Here is a 16,433-nt window from a genome sequence, read left to right as displayed (position 1 = left end):
TTTTTTTTTTTTTTTTTTTTTTTTTTTTGTCTTTTTCCGTGTCCGGCAACGGATCGCAACCCTCAGTGTCGCCCCCGTACCGGACCGCGACCGGCAACGGGATCGCAACCCTCGGCGCTGCTCCCGCGCCTCGCTCAGCCAGTGAGCGGGAACCGGTCTGTATGTGGGATCCGAACCCTTGGCAGGAGCGCCGCCGCACTTCCCAAGCAGCGCACTATCGCAGTGCGCCACCAGGCCGGCCCCAAAAGCAATCATTTTTTTAAAAAGTTTACCTACACGCTTGGATCCAGTGCTGATATCCAAAACAAACCTCCAAATATGTACATATGACTTTGGCTTACTCTATTTATTTATTTATTTATTTTTCCTTTTTGTCTTTTTTCGTGACTGGTAACGGGATCGCAACTCTCAGTGTCGCACCCGTACCGCGACCGGCAGCGGGATCGCAACCCTTTGTGTCGCGCCCGCACCGCGCTCAACCAGTGAGCGGACAGGTCTCTATATGGGATCCGAACCTTCGGCGGGAGCGCCACCGCACTCCCAAGCGCCGCACTCTACCGAGTGCGCCACCGGGCCGGCCCCTATTTATTTATTTTTTTTATTAAAATTCAAAGAGTTCAATAAAACAGGAGCTTCACCCAATTTATTTCATGGGATCTTGCTCACTGTGGAACTTTAGGTCAAAAAACTTCTCTAGTAAAGTTAAGTAATTAGGAAAGTGTTATCATTTTGTTTTTGCCATAGTTTGATCAGCCACAGAGATACTGTTATAGGGCAAATAACCTTTTTATTTCATTTATTCACTTGAAACTGACACTCTGTGTTGACAAACCATTTAAGTACAATATAATAAAAATGCAGGTTAAAACTGAGGCATGATATTTGAGGAAGGAAATAGTTTTTTACTACTTCTGAGCTTTAAACATGTGAAGAGGAAACTTCTAGATCTTTGTATTAAGACAATGGATTCCTTCTTTTCCTAGATAAGACAAGCATAAAGTGTTACTGAGGAAAGGCAAAACTGTAGAATAAAGAGAAATAAAAAGGTAAAAATAAAGTTGCCTTAAAAAGGGGGAAATCAAGTGACCTAAAAATGCACAAAATGAGATATTCTACATAATGGCATGACTGAGAGAGAGAATGATCAGCCTCCCAGTTGTCTGCAAAAGAACTGAGGTAAATTAAGATATATTAAATGAGGGATGTCTAGATTTCTCTATGACTCAAAGAGGAGAACTGGATACTTACTATTTATATTAGGTCCTGCTATCATTCCAACAAAAAAGGGAGAATGATTTTTGGCACTAACTGACAAAAGATGGCTTTTAAAAATAGTGTAATCTTTTGTATCCCATGAATATTCATAACCAATACAAAAAATAAAAAATAGTGTAAGTTTATATTCTGAAAGAAAATATTTGTTAGGAATCTGTTTTAATTAGCAATAAGGGAGTACCATGAGCAGTCTAATCTAATCATAATAAGTTTTAATATCTTATAAAGCTTAGTTGATACCCATTAATTTTCCTTTACAGCAATAAGTAGCTTTTTTAGTATAACACAAGGATTTTGCAATATATAAAATCTAACTCTACAATGAAACAATGTATTCTCATCGAATTCTTTAAGGCTAACATTTCGTACATCGTTGACAATGATTAATATTCATAACAAACTAATAGAACATATTCATTGCACAAAATCCATAAGGCACTTTCTTACATATTATCTCATTAGATGCACAGAAGAGTTCTCCTGAGGTAGAAATGTTGGGTTTTAGAATGCAGAAAAGGAAACTCAGGTTGAATACAACTACTAAGTATAGATTCTGAATCTGTTTATGCTTACTGAGTCAAGGGCTCAGTCAACAATCCAGGGTGATGAGCTGAGATCAGATAGCCCAGGAATCAATTTGCTTTTATTTTGAGAAATTTTAATAGCATTTACTGGTTTGTCAACCAAAAGGACAAAACTCTCTCTTTCCTATTAAATTGGAAGAAATATACATAGAAAATAATCCAATTAGAATGATTAAATAGTGACCTGAAAGAAAAAATACATGTCCCTAAAAGACAAACTTATTACTAACTAAAATATCTCGATAGAGAATATAACATAGTCAATGCACAAAGACAAAGCACAGGGCAAAACTACAACTTTATATCACTCAATAATTTTTAGTTCATCATGAACTCAACTTACTTTCTGTTTTCCTGCTGTCAATCAGTTTATTTTCCAATTCTTCCAGCATACTATGTTCAATTCTGAAGTCACTTTTTTGGTTGTAGAAATGACTGTGTTTATCTTTTTCTATGTTAATAACTCTTTAGGAAAAGAAAGAAAGGTATGAATATGATTTAAATATATTTTTTAATTGTTTAAAATATGACAACCCTCATAATAATCAGTACTTTATATTTGGATTAATTCATCTAAGGAATAAAAATATAATTACTTAGGTTAGTAAAGCTAAGGAATCAAAATGTTAGTCCAAATAGTTAGAAAAGAGTTAAATTCAACTAAAATTAACTGTAATTTGAACTGTTATTTAAATTATAAAATGTTAATTTAAGAAAATGTGGATATACACTTGCTTTGAAAACATGTAAGTCTTTGGCTGTCAATTCCAACTCATTCTTACTGGTGCCTGAAAATGGCCCTCAGTGCTGATGACTGCTTTCAATAGTAGATATTGTTAACTTTGTAAACTTAACCAAGACATTTAACCTCTCCTGGTGTGAACCTCCTCATCACTAAAATGTGAATAATAACAGCTCTCCACCACCTAACAGGCCTGTCAGTAACATCGAATGAGATAATATATGTGAGAGGTCTTTGTATAGTACAAATATACTATGGAAATGCAAGTTATTAATATTATTATAAAACTAAAACTCCTAGAGGCAAACAATCTACAAAGATAAGAAATTTTGTATATGTAAGGGATATTGTTACATTTACTCCAAAGCTTCTTTCATCTCATTTTTCCTCCTTGGATTTTTGTTCCTAGTCCATCTACCAGTAAGCAGTTCTAATTGTTAGTTTGAGCCCTTGGATAAAACAAAACAAAAATACTACCATGGAACTTCTTGGGTTAAACAAAAAAATTAATTTTCTCAATGCTTGTTTTCTTTCTCTCAGAAGGTAGAAATTAACATGAATGTTTCTCCTTAATCTTGGATTTAATGAGTGGTATAGTGTCTCTGACTTCATTTCACACAACTTGAGGGGCAACTATCTAATGTATAGTTTCCCAACATTTTCACTTTCCCACACATGGAGAAAAATTTCACATTTACAATGCACACTGTGGTAAGCAGACAAGACTGCCCCAGGCCCTACCAGGCTTCCCCAGAAGCTGACAGGATCATATATTAGCACGTTTGTTTAGAAGCTTGTGTTGTTTGTAAGAGGAAGCAAGGGGTAGAACAGAGATATCAAATATTACAGTCTATGTGGCAACTCACGTGGATTGAGGGTGGCTACTGGAGTCCGGTGTTGAGGATTGGGAAGCCCATCTAAGCTCTGGTCAGGGGTGAGGGAAATTACTATAATCAAACAGAAATGTCTGCCATGGACACAAGTATGCTATGACAGTAAGTCAGTCACATGTTGCTATTCCTGGATTAGAAATACTAACCTATAAAGACATTAAAAATGTACTAAGGGAGACAAATTGCCAAACATATGAAAAGATGCTCAGCCTCACTCAAAACAGGAGAAATGCAAATTAAAATTATACCACAATAACACTATACACCTGTCAGGCTGGCCAAAAAAATCACAAATTTAAATAACATATTCTGTTGCTAAAATTGTGGGGAAACAGGTCCTCTCATACATTGTTGGTGGAATTGTAAATTGCCTATGAAGGGCCATTTAGCAATATTTATCACATTTGCAAATTCGTACACCTTTGACTGAGCATTGCTTCTAGGAATTTATCCTAAAGATACACTCACACATGTGCAAAACAATGTGAACCCATGCGGATACTGCAATTAATTGCAGCATTGTTTGTTACGATGAAAGATTGAATATAACCCAAATATGGGGTAGGTTAAATAAATTATGTTACATTTATAAACTGGAATATAATGCAACAGTACTGAGTTCTATGTACTAAAAGGGAAAGCTCTCTAAGGTAACACTCTTCATAACAGTTTTTGTATGAAAATGTCAGACATAGCCAAAAATAGAGAATGGTAAATTAAGTCCCCTCATACACCCTCATATGATATGTCCTTCAAATCACTCTGATTCAACAATTTTACTTGTTTCGTCTATCCTTCCTTTTCTTTGCTTAAGTATTTTAAAGTAAATCCACTACATTATCCAATTTTACTGCAATATACTTCCATGTGCATCTCTAGAGATGATAGATATTTGACTTACATACTACAGTGCCATTATCATACCTGACAAAATCAACAGCTCCTTGGTGTCTAAGATACACTCAAATTAAAAAAAAAAAAAGAATAAAATGCAAAGCAGTGTGTATAGTATGCTACCAATTGTATAAAAAAATCTGAATATACATGTATTCCTATTTCCTTATAAACACCTAAAGTATCTACAGAAGGCTATACAAGAAACTAATACTAGCAGTTATCTAAGGAGAGGGGAACTGTGTGGCTGAAGTTAAGGGTGAAACTGAGATCTTCCGCTGGGTAATTTTTGATATGTTTTGATTTTTGAACCATGTGCATGTATTACCTATTCTAAAAATAAAACAGAATATTATAAATTGTGTTATTTCCTTTGTGTTCAATGAGAATTTGGGGGTAAAAACACTCTTTCGATGGGTTTTTCTAATATTCTTTCAAAGAGTTTTTCCAACACCTTATAACAGATGAAGAAAGTCTAATCAGAATTGTAAAACAAACATGGGGGTTTGTTTATCCCATCTAGGGAGAAACAAAAACCAGAATCCCTAAGCTAGAGTCTAAGAGTCCTAGAGTCTAGGGTAATGTACTTTGAAATTTAAAAAAATTATATTTTAGGGACGGCCCGTGGCTGGCTTGGGAGAGTGTGGTGCTGATAACATCAAGGCCATGGGTTCGGATCCCTTTATAGGCATGGCCAGTTAGTTCACTTGGCAGAGCGTGGTGCTGACAACACCAAGTCAAGGGTTAAGATCCCCTTACTGGTCACCTTTTTAGAAAAAAATTTTTTTAAAAAATTAAATAAAAATTAAAAAATTATATTTTCTAATTCTGGATATTAAAGTTACAAGTATTGGGCCGGCCCGTGGCTCACTCGGGAGAGTGCAGTGCTGATAACACCAAGGCCCCGGGTTCGGATCCCATATAGGGATGGCCGGGTAACTCACTGCGGAGAGCATGGTGCTGACAACACCAAGTCAAGGGTTAAGATCCCCTTACCGGTCATCTTTTAAAAAAAAAAAAAAATAAAGTTACAAGTATTGGGCCGGCCCGTGGCTCACTCGGGAGAGTGCAGTGCTGATAACACCAAGGCCCCGGGTTCGGATCCCATATAGGGATGGCCGGGTAACTCACTGCGGAGAGCATGGTGCTGACAACACCAAGTCAAGGGTTAAGATCCCCTTACCGGTCATCTTTTAAAAAAAAAAAAAAAAAAAAAAAAAAAAATAAAGTTACAAGTATTAGCAAGTTTTAAGTATACAATACATTATTATTAACTATAGTTAGCATGCTGTACATTGTGTCCAGAACTTGTCTACCTTTAACTTATTACTTGTACCCTTTGACCAGCATCTACCATTACCCACCCCAGCCCTGCCACAAAATTCAAACAGTATTCTTTTTCTTTTTCATTGGTAGAATTTCTAAACAGAGAACTGCTACTAATTCTGGTCCAGAGACTTTCTCACAACAGGTTCCTTTTCTCTCGTGTTCTTTGGCAAATTGACACTGTGCAAATTCAAAGTAGTGTTATATATAAAGCTATCAACTTGTAGGGTAGAATGGGGGTACTTTGAGTTCCAATTCTTTTTATCTTTCCTTATATTTTTCATATCATGGTGCTGCTGACAATGTTCAATATTCAACAAATATCACTGGTTGTTTAAAGAAAAAACGTGTATACACTAAAAATTTAAAATAAATGTAAACTTCTCAATGAGCCTCATCATAATGTACAGAATGGATCTGAGAGGGGCAGAAACCAAGGGATGGAGACCAATTAAAAGACCATTTCAAGGGGCCGGCCCGTGGCTCACTCGGAAGAGTGCAGTGCTGATAACACCAAGGCCACAGGTTCGGATCCCATATAGGGATGGCCGGTTTGCTCACTGGCTGAGCGTGGTGCTGACAACACCAAGTCAAGGGTTAAGATCTCCTTACCGGTCATCTTTAAAAAAAAAAAGACCATTTCAAAAAAAATAACAGGGGCCGGCCTGTGGCTCACTCGGGAGAGTGCGGTGCTGATAACACCAAGGCCACAGGTTCGGATCCCATATAGGGATGGCCGGTTTGCTCACTGGCTGAGCGTGGTGCTGACAACACCAAGTCAAGGGTTAAGATCCACTTACTGGTCATCTTTAAAAAAAAAAAAAAAAAAAACACATGGGTACAGACTTTTCATTAAAACTATTTACTGCTTTCCTCAGTCAGATCATACCCATGTACTCAAACAGGCTTTGAATAGCACTGGTTACTAAGAAAAACAATGGCTTTCAGAGTTGCTGGAGCCAACCTATGAGTCCCTAAATCAACCAAAATCGTATAACCTATGGAAAGATATTTAACCTCTATGATCTTCAACATTCTCATTTGTAAAATAGGAAGAATAGCAATTTAAGTACATGATGTTCATTTATAAAGCGCTTTCATACATACATTTAAAAAAAAAAACAAAAAAAACTATTCACTCAATATATCTACCAAGTGCTTACCTGTAGGTGTAAAATGAAAATGCACCCAATCTGCTATTTGATATACAAAATCTAAAGAAATTCTTGTTTCCCTTGAAATACACTGATTCAAATTGGTAAAAGTAAATAAAATTGAAATAACTCTACTTACAATTAACTTTATATTAAATGAGTTATTATCATTTGTCCACTTCATACCTCCCTCCCACCTTTCTCATGTATACTAGACAGGCTAGTGATCAGAATTTTGTAATTTGCTATGGGATTGTGTAGAGTAGGGTAAAGTTAATTTTATATTGTCCATTATAAAATGGCTAGTAATGTTACTTGAAAATAATATTCTTATACTTACTGAGTTTTAAATTTTTCTGCTGTGCGTATGAATTCTGCTTTCTTAGTCCGACTAACTTTTTGCTTCCAGTTTTGAAGATGAAAAGGACGAATTCCACCTGTAGCACTAAAACAGCCATCATTCTGCACAGAGAACCAAAAATTTACCATCACTAATGAAAATGGTAAAAGATGAATGTGAAATTTTTTACCAGCAAGATGAAACATAAATAGTGAAGTTTCTCAGGGGATAATTTTGGGGCCAATCTTTCTTAATTTTTAAGAGTACATTTTGTGGAAGAAGGAATATCTCTCAAAATACTAAATTAAGTAATAAATGTTAAGTATTCAGGGATTATTTATGAAAAGATCTAATTCATTCAGCCAGTCATTTAACAAATATGTATTGAACACTATGATGTGACAGGTGCTGCATTAGACACTAGGGAAACAATGATGATCCACACTAATATGGCCCCTGCCTTAAAGTCTAGTGAGGTAAAACAGATTTAAAGAGAAAAGAGTAAACAAACAATAAAAACAAACACACATAAAACCCACCGTGATATGTGCTGTCAAGGAAATAAAGTGCTGAGATGGAGATAATGGGGCAAGCGCTTGCTTTTTTCAGTTAGAATGGCCTATTTGAGGGAGTGACATTAAGAAAGAATGGAGCCAGCCTTGCCAGACCAGTAGGGAAGGGTGTTCCAGGCAGAGGTACCAGCATGTGCAAAGCCCTAGGGCAGGAAAGACTGGCTACTTCATGCAGAGAAAGGGCAACTGTAACATGACATTAGTAAACGTAGGGAGCTTGGCAGATTTAAGTAGAGATGTAAGTACAAGCCAAATCACACAAACATTTTAGGTCACCTAGGGGGTCTGGATTTTACTGAAGGGTTATGAGCAAGGGAATGTCATGATACATTTAATTCTTTAAGGAAAGTTTTCTGGCTATTTTTTGGAGAACAAGTTGGTGAGAGGTGTGGGAATGAAATGAGGCAAGACTGGAAGCCAGAGGATCGGTAAGTGCAGCAATACAGGCAATGACTGATAGTGTCCAGGTCTACTGAGATGATGGAAATTAAAAGAAGTAAAAAGACTAAATATATTTTGCAGGTTTAATCAGAGGAATTGCTAAGCAATAGGATGTGAAAGATGGGGGAAAAAGGAAACAACGCTTTAAATTTCTAGGAGCAAGCAAGAATAAGGTAATAAATTTAGGAAATATTTTAAAAGTTGAGATATAATTCACATATCATAAAATGTATCTGTATAAAGTATCCAATTCAGTGTTTTTTATTATATTCACAAGTTGTATGACCATCATTATTATCTAGTGTCAGAATATTTTCATCATGCCAGAAAGAAACCTTGTAGTCACTTAGTAGTAGTCACTTAATCATCCTGTAGTCATTAGTAGTCACTTCCTATCCCCCTTCCTCCTAGCAATCATTAATCTATTTTCTGACTCTATGAATATGCCTATTCTGGACAATTCATATTAACTGGCTCATACAACATGTAGCTTTTCCTGTCTGGCTTCTTTCACTTAGCATGTTTTCAAGATTCATCCATGTTCCACCATGAATCTGTACTTCATTCCTTTTTACAACTAATATTCCGTAATACAGATCTACATTTTGCTTATCCACTCATCAGTCATCAGCTGATGGACAACTGAGTTGTTTCCACTATTTGGCCAATATGAATAACACTACCACGAACACATGTGTACAAGTTTTAGTGTGAATATATTTTCAATTCCACCTAGCAGTGCATTTCTGGGTCATAAGATAACTCTATTTTTTACTTTCCTATTTTAAAAACTGGATTGCCCTTTTGTTGTTGAGTTGGAAACATTCTTTATATATTCTAGATATATCCCTTATCAGATATATAATTTGCAAATATTCCCCCCATCCTCTGAGTAGTCTTTTCACTTTCTTGATAATGCCATCGAAGAACAAAAGTTTTTAACATCTTGAGGAATTGCCAAACTGTTTTCCACAGTGGCTGCACCATTTCACATTCCCATGAGCAATTCATGGGGGTTCCAATTTCTCCACACCTTCACCAATGCTTGTTATTGTCTTTTTCATTATAGCCATTTTAATGGATATAAAGGGTATCTCACAGTGGTTTTGATTAGTTCATAATGACTAATGAAATTGAGCATCTTTTCATATGCTTATTGGTCACTTCTTTTGAGGAAAGTCTACTTAAATCCTTTCCCATTTTTAAAATTGGGTTATTTGCCTTTTTACTGTTCAGTTGTAAGAGTTATTTATATATGTTAAACAATTTTTATGGGAGACCATTGTTTTGGACTGAGCTCTTGCACTAGGCCCCAACAAATCAGACCAAACCAAAATGGAGTCACTCATACTAAATGCCACATAATCAAACTAATTTTAAGGAAGCAGGTAGACCCCCCAAACTGACCAGTTTTTCCTGAAAACAGGAGATTCTTGGCAACCAGTCAGAAGTGGCCCAGTCAACCTGAGTCAGCATAATTCCTCTCTGCTTTAACCATTATGAGAAAAGTAATCTGAAGTAACCCAATGTTAACCCATTTGCTTTTTTCCATTTTTCCATTTTCTTGTTCCCATCTTACAAAACCCACTGTTCTGTCATGCCTTGTGGGAGCTCTCATTCTATTTTATAGAGCAGGATGCTGCTCCAATTCATGAACTGCAAGTAAGAAAGAGCCAATAAGATCTTTAAACTAAATTTGTTGTAATTTTGCTTTTTAACATATATTTTAGATATAAGACCCTTATCAATATATGACTTGCAAACATTTTTCTCCCATTTTGACTTGTCTTTCACTTTCTTGATAATGTTATTTGAAGCACAAAAGGTTTTTATTTTGATGGAGTCCAATCTATCTATTTGATCTTTGGTTGCTTGTGCTTTAGGTGTCATATAGAAGAAACTATTGCCTAATCAAAGGTCATGAAGGCTCACACCTATGTTTTCTTCTAAGAGTTTTATCTTACATTTAGGTATGATCCATTCTGAGTAAATTTTTATAAAAGGTGTGAGTTAGGAATTCAACTTATGTATGTTAATATCCAATTGTCCCAACATCATTTGTTAAAAACACCATACTTTTCTATTTGAACAGTCTTAGCGTCCTTGTTGAAAATTAATTGCCCATAAATATAGGTTTATTTCTTGACTCTTACTGACCTATATGTCTATCATTATACCAGTACCACACTGTTTGATTACTGTAGCTTTAATGTAAGATTTGAAACTAAGAAGTATGAGCTCTCCAACTTTGCTCGTCTTTTTCAAGATTTTTGCATAATGACTATTTTGGATAACTTGCACTTTCCATATGAATTTTAGAATTAGCTTGTAAATTTCTGCAAGAAAAAAAGGCAACTAAGATTTTTATAGGAATTGCACTGAATCTGTAAAGCACTGTGGGGAATATTGCAACCTTAACAAATATTAAGTCTTCAAATTCATAAACATGAAATATCCATTTATGCAGGTCTCCATTAATTTCTTTCAATATGTTTTGTACTCCTTTTATTAAATTCATTATTATGTATTTTATGCTTTGTGATACCACATTGTAAATGACATTATTTTCTTAATTTCATTTTTGAGCTATCCATTGCTAGTGCATAGAAATACAATTGATTTTTGTATATTGATCTTGTATCTTGCAACCTTGCTGAACATTTTTATAAGTTCTAATAATTTTTTTGTGAATTCCTTAGGATTTTTATATACAAGATCATGGCATCTGTGAATAGGAATCATTTTACTTCTTCCTTTCCAATATGAATGCTTTTTATTTGCTCTTCTTGCCTAACCGCTCTGCCTAGAATCTCCAGTGAATAAAGTGGTAAGAGTGGATGATCTTGTTCCTGATCTTATGGGAAAATCTTTCCATCTTTCATCATTAAGCAATATGTTAGCTGTAGGTGTTTCACTGATGACTTTTTTGGGTTGAGAAAATTCCATTCTATTGCTAGTTTGTTGACTGTGTTTATCAAAAAGGGTGCTGGATTTTGTCAATTGCTTTTTTTTGCTTCTACTGAAATGGTCATGAGGTTTTTGTCCTTTATTCTACTAATATGTTGTGTTATATTGATTTTCATATATTGAACCAACTTCGCATGTCTGAAATAAATCCCAATTTATCATGGTGTATAATCCTTTCCATATGTTGTTAGATTTGTTTTGCCAGTATTTTGTTGAGGATTCTTTCATCTGTATCCTAACAGTCTATAGTTTTCCTTCTTGTGATGATGTTGCCTGATTTTGGTATCGAGGTAATAATGGCATCATAGAATGAGAAATGTTTCTTCCTCCTTTATTTTCTGAAAAAAAAATTTGTTACAAAAAATACATTTTGCAGATTTTTATATTTACCTTTATCAGTACTCCTTATTCATGTGGATTCAAGTTACTGTCTAGTGGCTTTTTATTTCTTCTTGTAGGACTTCCCTTACTATTTCTTGTAGGGCAGATAATATGGTGACAAATTTTTTTGGTTTGTGTTTATCTGAGTATGTTTTAAATTCTTCATTCTTTGGGCCAGCCCGTGGCTCACTCGGTAGAGTGCGGTGCTGATAACACTAAGGCCACGGGTTCGGATCCCATATAGGGATGGCCGGTTAGCTCACTGGGTGAGCGTGGTGCTGACAAAGACAAGTCAAGGGTTAAGATCCCCTTACCGGTCATCTTTTAAAAATAAAAAAAAAATTAAAAAATAAATAAATAAATAAATAAATTCTTTATTCTTTGAGAATAATTTTGCTGGACAAAGAATTATTGGTTGACAATCCTTTTCTTTCATCACTTTGACTATGTCATCCCCCTGCCTTTTGGTGTCCATGATTTCTGATGAGAAATCAGCTGTTAATCTTACTGAGAATCCCTTGCATGAGATGAATTGCTTTTCTCTTGGTGCTTTCAAGATTTTCTTTTTATCTATGCAATTTGACAATTTCATTGTGATGTGTTTAGGTATGGATTACTTTGAATTTATTCTACTTGGAATTCACTGAGCTCCAACAATGTATAGGTTAATATTTTTCATCAAATTTGGGAAGTTTTCTACCATTATTTCTTTAAGTGTTCATTTTTTTCTGTCCCTTTCTCTATCTTCTCCTTCTGGGACTTTCATTATGCACATGTTAGTATGCTTAATTCTGTCCCACAGGTCTCTGAGGCCCTGTTCATTTTTCTTCATTTTTTTGTTCTTTTGCTTTTCAGTCTGGATACTCTGAATTGACATATCTTCAAGTTTGCTGATTCTTTCTTCCGTCAGCTCAAGTCTGGTGTTGAGCCTCTCCAGTGAAGTTTTTATTTGAGTTCTTATACTTTTTAACTCCAGAATTTCTTTTTTTTTCTAGTCTGAAGACTTAGTATTTATTTTCTATGACAAGAATTAATTTAATTATAACTTTCAACTGATTTTTTCCCCCATTTCTCCATGGATTATGCATTTTTAAAAAAATGTACAGCTAATTTCTTTTGCATGAAATAATTTTTCTATATGTCACACTTTAAGGCAGCCTTTTAAATATATAACTCCAGAATTTCTACTTGATTCTCTTTTAATATTTTTATCTCTTTATAGATATTTTCTATTTGGTAAGACATCATTCTCATACTTTCTTTTATTTATTTATTTATTTTTATTATTATTATTTTTTTTAAAGATGACCGGTAAGGGGATCTTAACCCTTGACTTGGTGTTGTCAGCACCATGCCCAGCTAGTGAGCGAACCGGCCATCCCTATATGGGATCCGAACCCGGGGCCTTGGTGTTATCAGCACCGCACTCTCCCGAGTGAGCCACCGGGCCGGCCCCTCATACTTTCTTTTAGTTCCTTAGACATAGCTTCCTTTAGTTCTTCGAACATATTTAAAATACGTGATTTAAAGTGTTTGTCTAGTATGTCCAATATTTAGTCTTCCTCAGAGACAGTTTCTCTTTACTTTTCAGTTCCCAAGTGTGAACCATACTTTGTTTCTTTAAAGATAAAAAATTATCTCATAATTGTTTTTGTTAAAAACTGAATATTTAAAATAATATAATGTGGCAATTCTGAAAATGAGATTCTCTCCCCTCCCCAGGGTTTGTGTTGTTACTATCTGTTTAGTCACTTTTCTGAACCAAATCTTTAAAGTCTGTATTCTTTGTCATGTGTGACACTAAAATCTCTGCTGGGTTAGCTTAGTTGTCAGCTAATAATCGGTTAGAGATTTCCTTATATGCCTTGAACCAAAAAGTTTCCTAGCCTTTGATACTTTGGGGGTGGTGAGAGGTGGAGAGTGTGCATGCTACAGCACACCTTCAACACTCAGGCAGGCAGTTTATAACTCTACCTTAGCCTTAACTTTCTGCCTGCACAGAACTTCAATGTCGGCCAAAGATGAGTGCTTAGGGCCTTCTCAGGTCTTTCCTGTGTTTCCTACTGCTGCTGTAACAATCTTACCACAAATCAGTTTACCACAGACTTAGTGGCTTAAACAACACAAATTTATTCTCTCATGCTTCTGAAGATCAAGTCTAAAATCAAGGTGTGAAACTGGAGGACATTATACTAAACGAAATAAGCCAGGCATAGAAAGATAAGTACTGCATGGTATATTTTATATGAGGGTACTTCGAAAAATTCGTAGAAAAATAAAATTAAAAGGTAATACAAATCTTCCCATAAACATTTTGAAGACCCCTTCATATGTGGAATCTAAAAAAGTGAACTCAGATGTAAAGAGTAGAATGACGGTTACCAGAGGTTGGGCCAAGGTAGGGGGAGGGAGGGAATGGAGAGTTTTTGATGAAAGGGTAAAACATTTCAGATAGGAGGAAGAAGTTTTGCAATCTATTGCACAGCAGGTTAACTACAGTCAATAATAATGTATTGCATGTATATTTCAAAATAACTGACAGTACATTTCAAATGTCTCACCACAAAAAATAAGCAAGGTAATAGATATGTTAATTAGCTTGATTTAATCATTCACATTGTATACATATATGAAAACATCATATTGTACCCCACAAATGTATATAATTATGATTTATCAATTAAAAATAATATTAATAAAAATTAAATCAAGGTGTTAGCAGGGCTCCATTCCTTCTGGAAGTTTCAGGAGAGAATCCACTTCCCTACCTTTTTTCAACTTCTAAAGGCCACCTTCATTCCTTGTTTCATGGTCACTTTCTCGCCTCACCCCACCTTCTTGCTTCCATCAGCACATCTCATTACTGACTCTGATCCTCCTGCCTCCCTTTGATAAGGACCTTCGTGATTACACTGTGTCCACTCAGATAATCCTGGAAAATCTTCCCATTTTAAGACCCTTTATTTAATCCATCTGCAAAGTCCCTTTTACCAAGTAAGATTACACAGGTGCTGGGGATTAAGATATAGATATATATATATATATGGGGGGTGGCATTATTCAAATTACCACACCTGTGCATAAACTCCGCCCTATACATGTGCATAACCTTCTAGAGGAAATCTGTTTTAAGTGAGCATTTAAAGTCAGAGAAGGAATGTAGTTATTACTGTAGGGCTATTCCAGGAAGCCAAGGGCCATAAAATTCAGGTCATGAAGAAGAAATGTCACTAGAAACAAAGCAGAAGATACATCCCTAACCTGGTACAAAACCAGTATCACACTAGTGTGATGCTGTTAGAGATCCTTCAAAAAGTCGTAATTCAACAACTAAAACAGTCAAGAGAACAGAAGCTGAGAACAGGAAAGAAATGGCATTTGAACCCACTTTTCCTTCTCCTGGGAAATGGCATTTGAAAGAAAGGTAAGGAGATTCTGGTCTTCAATCACGAAAGGCAATGGTTGAGAGGGGTTATTTATAAACAAATAATACACAAATATTAAAAAGCATAGAGAGGGTACATTATTTTCATAATGGGTGAGAAATTTACGAGATTCCACACCCTAAGGAGACTGTAGAATAAAATACAGCATAAAATAGTCCTAAAACTTCTGGGATAATGACTCCAAAATAAGGTAAGGGAACTTATGGAATGAATTGTGTTCCTCCAAAATTCGTATGTTGAAGCTCTAACCTCCTATGTGACTGTCTTTGGATACTGGGCCTTTAGGGAGGTAATTAGGGTTAAATGAGGTCATAAGAGTGGGGCCCTAATCCGTTAGAACTGATGTCCTTGTAAAAAGAGACAACAGAGATTTCTGTCTCTTCCTCTCTGCATGCACACAGAGGAAAAGCCATCTGAAGACAGCGAGGTTGCTCTCTACAAGCCTAGAAGAGAGGCCTCACCCAAAACCAACCCTAACAGCACCTTCTTCTTGAACTTCTAGACTCTAGAATTGTGAGCAAATAAATTTCTATTATTTTAGTCACTCAATCTGGCGTATTTTGTTATGGAAGCCCTAGTTGACAGGAACTTGATATTGTGGTGGACACTTCTTATACCATGAGATTGTCATCAAGAAAACGATCTCTTCTTAAGAAAACATTAGTTGGTTTCAGTGTTAGAGTCAGTAGGACTATCCATTCATTTAATAATATGATAGATATGTAATAATATCATATGATAATAAATGCTATGGAGAAAAATAAAACCAGAAAAGGGGACTGGTTGTGCTGGGTAAGAGGATTAAGTTTCGTGAAATCATTTAAAGTCTTCCTGAGCTGATGGCATTTGAACAAAGATATCTGGTCCTCACTGCGAAGAAAGGGGTCTTACATCGGTCTTTGGAAACACCTGTGCCTCAAACCAACGCATATTTTATTCCTCCTTCTGTTCCCAGAGCCGGTCCAATAATAGAGCTGCCACTAATTACTGGGCACCTAATCTCTCTCCAACCAAGCACTGTGCCAGGGGGTTCGCAGATATAATGCCCACGGCTCAGGAAGGTGCATAGGAGTATTATAAATCCCAATTTTTACAGAAGAAACTGAGTCGCCGAGATGGTACTTTCCTACCACACAGCAAAGAAGCGGACAGCCAAGGTTTCCACCTAGGTCTTCCTCGACTCCAAAACCACGCGGAGGTGGCTCTGAAGAAGCCGTTTAACGGCACGAGCCAACAAAGAGCAACGCCCGGTGTGTGCCAGGCCCCACCAAAGGGAGGTTACCACCGCGCCTCCCGCCTCCCGGCGCTGCAGAGGACACCAGCTCAGCGCGGGCCTGCAGCCCCCTGCGAACCAGGGCGCCACCACAGCGGCTCCCGGCCCTCTTCGATTTACCTGTTGCGGCGCCGGCGCCGCTCCC

General features: G+C 36.3%; 1 protein-coding gene across 1 annotated transcript in view; it reads right to left on the bottom strand.

Moving 5' to 3' along the window:
• CCDC112 (coiled-coil domain containing 112) overlaps positions 1–16,433 on the bottom strand; it is an 80,384-nt gene that overhangs the window by 10,325 nt on the left and 53,626 nt on the right. Inside the window, exons 2-3 of the mRNA XM_008569924.1 lie at positions 7,209–7,330; positions 2,203–2,324 (exon numbers count right to left, since the gene is read on the bottom strand). Of these exons, the coding sequence (XP_008568146.1) occupies positions 2,203–2,324; positions 7,209–7,330 (244 nt within the window). The remainder of the gene's footprint in view (positions 1–2,202; positions 2,325–7,208; positions 7,331–16,433) is intronic.

This window comes from Galeopterus variegatus, unplaced genomic scaffold, assembly GCF_000696425.1.
Source record: "Galeopterus variegatus unplaced genomic scaffold, G_variegatus-3.0.2 Scaffold29, whole genome shotgun sequence".
Taxonomy (NCBI): domain Eukaryota; kingdom Metazoa; phylum Chordata; class Mammalia; order Dermoptera; family Cynocephalidae; genus Galeopterus; species Galeopterus variegatus.
Note: the sequence above shows the minus strand (reverse complement) of the source record. Positions and strands in the feature narration are given on the sequence as shown.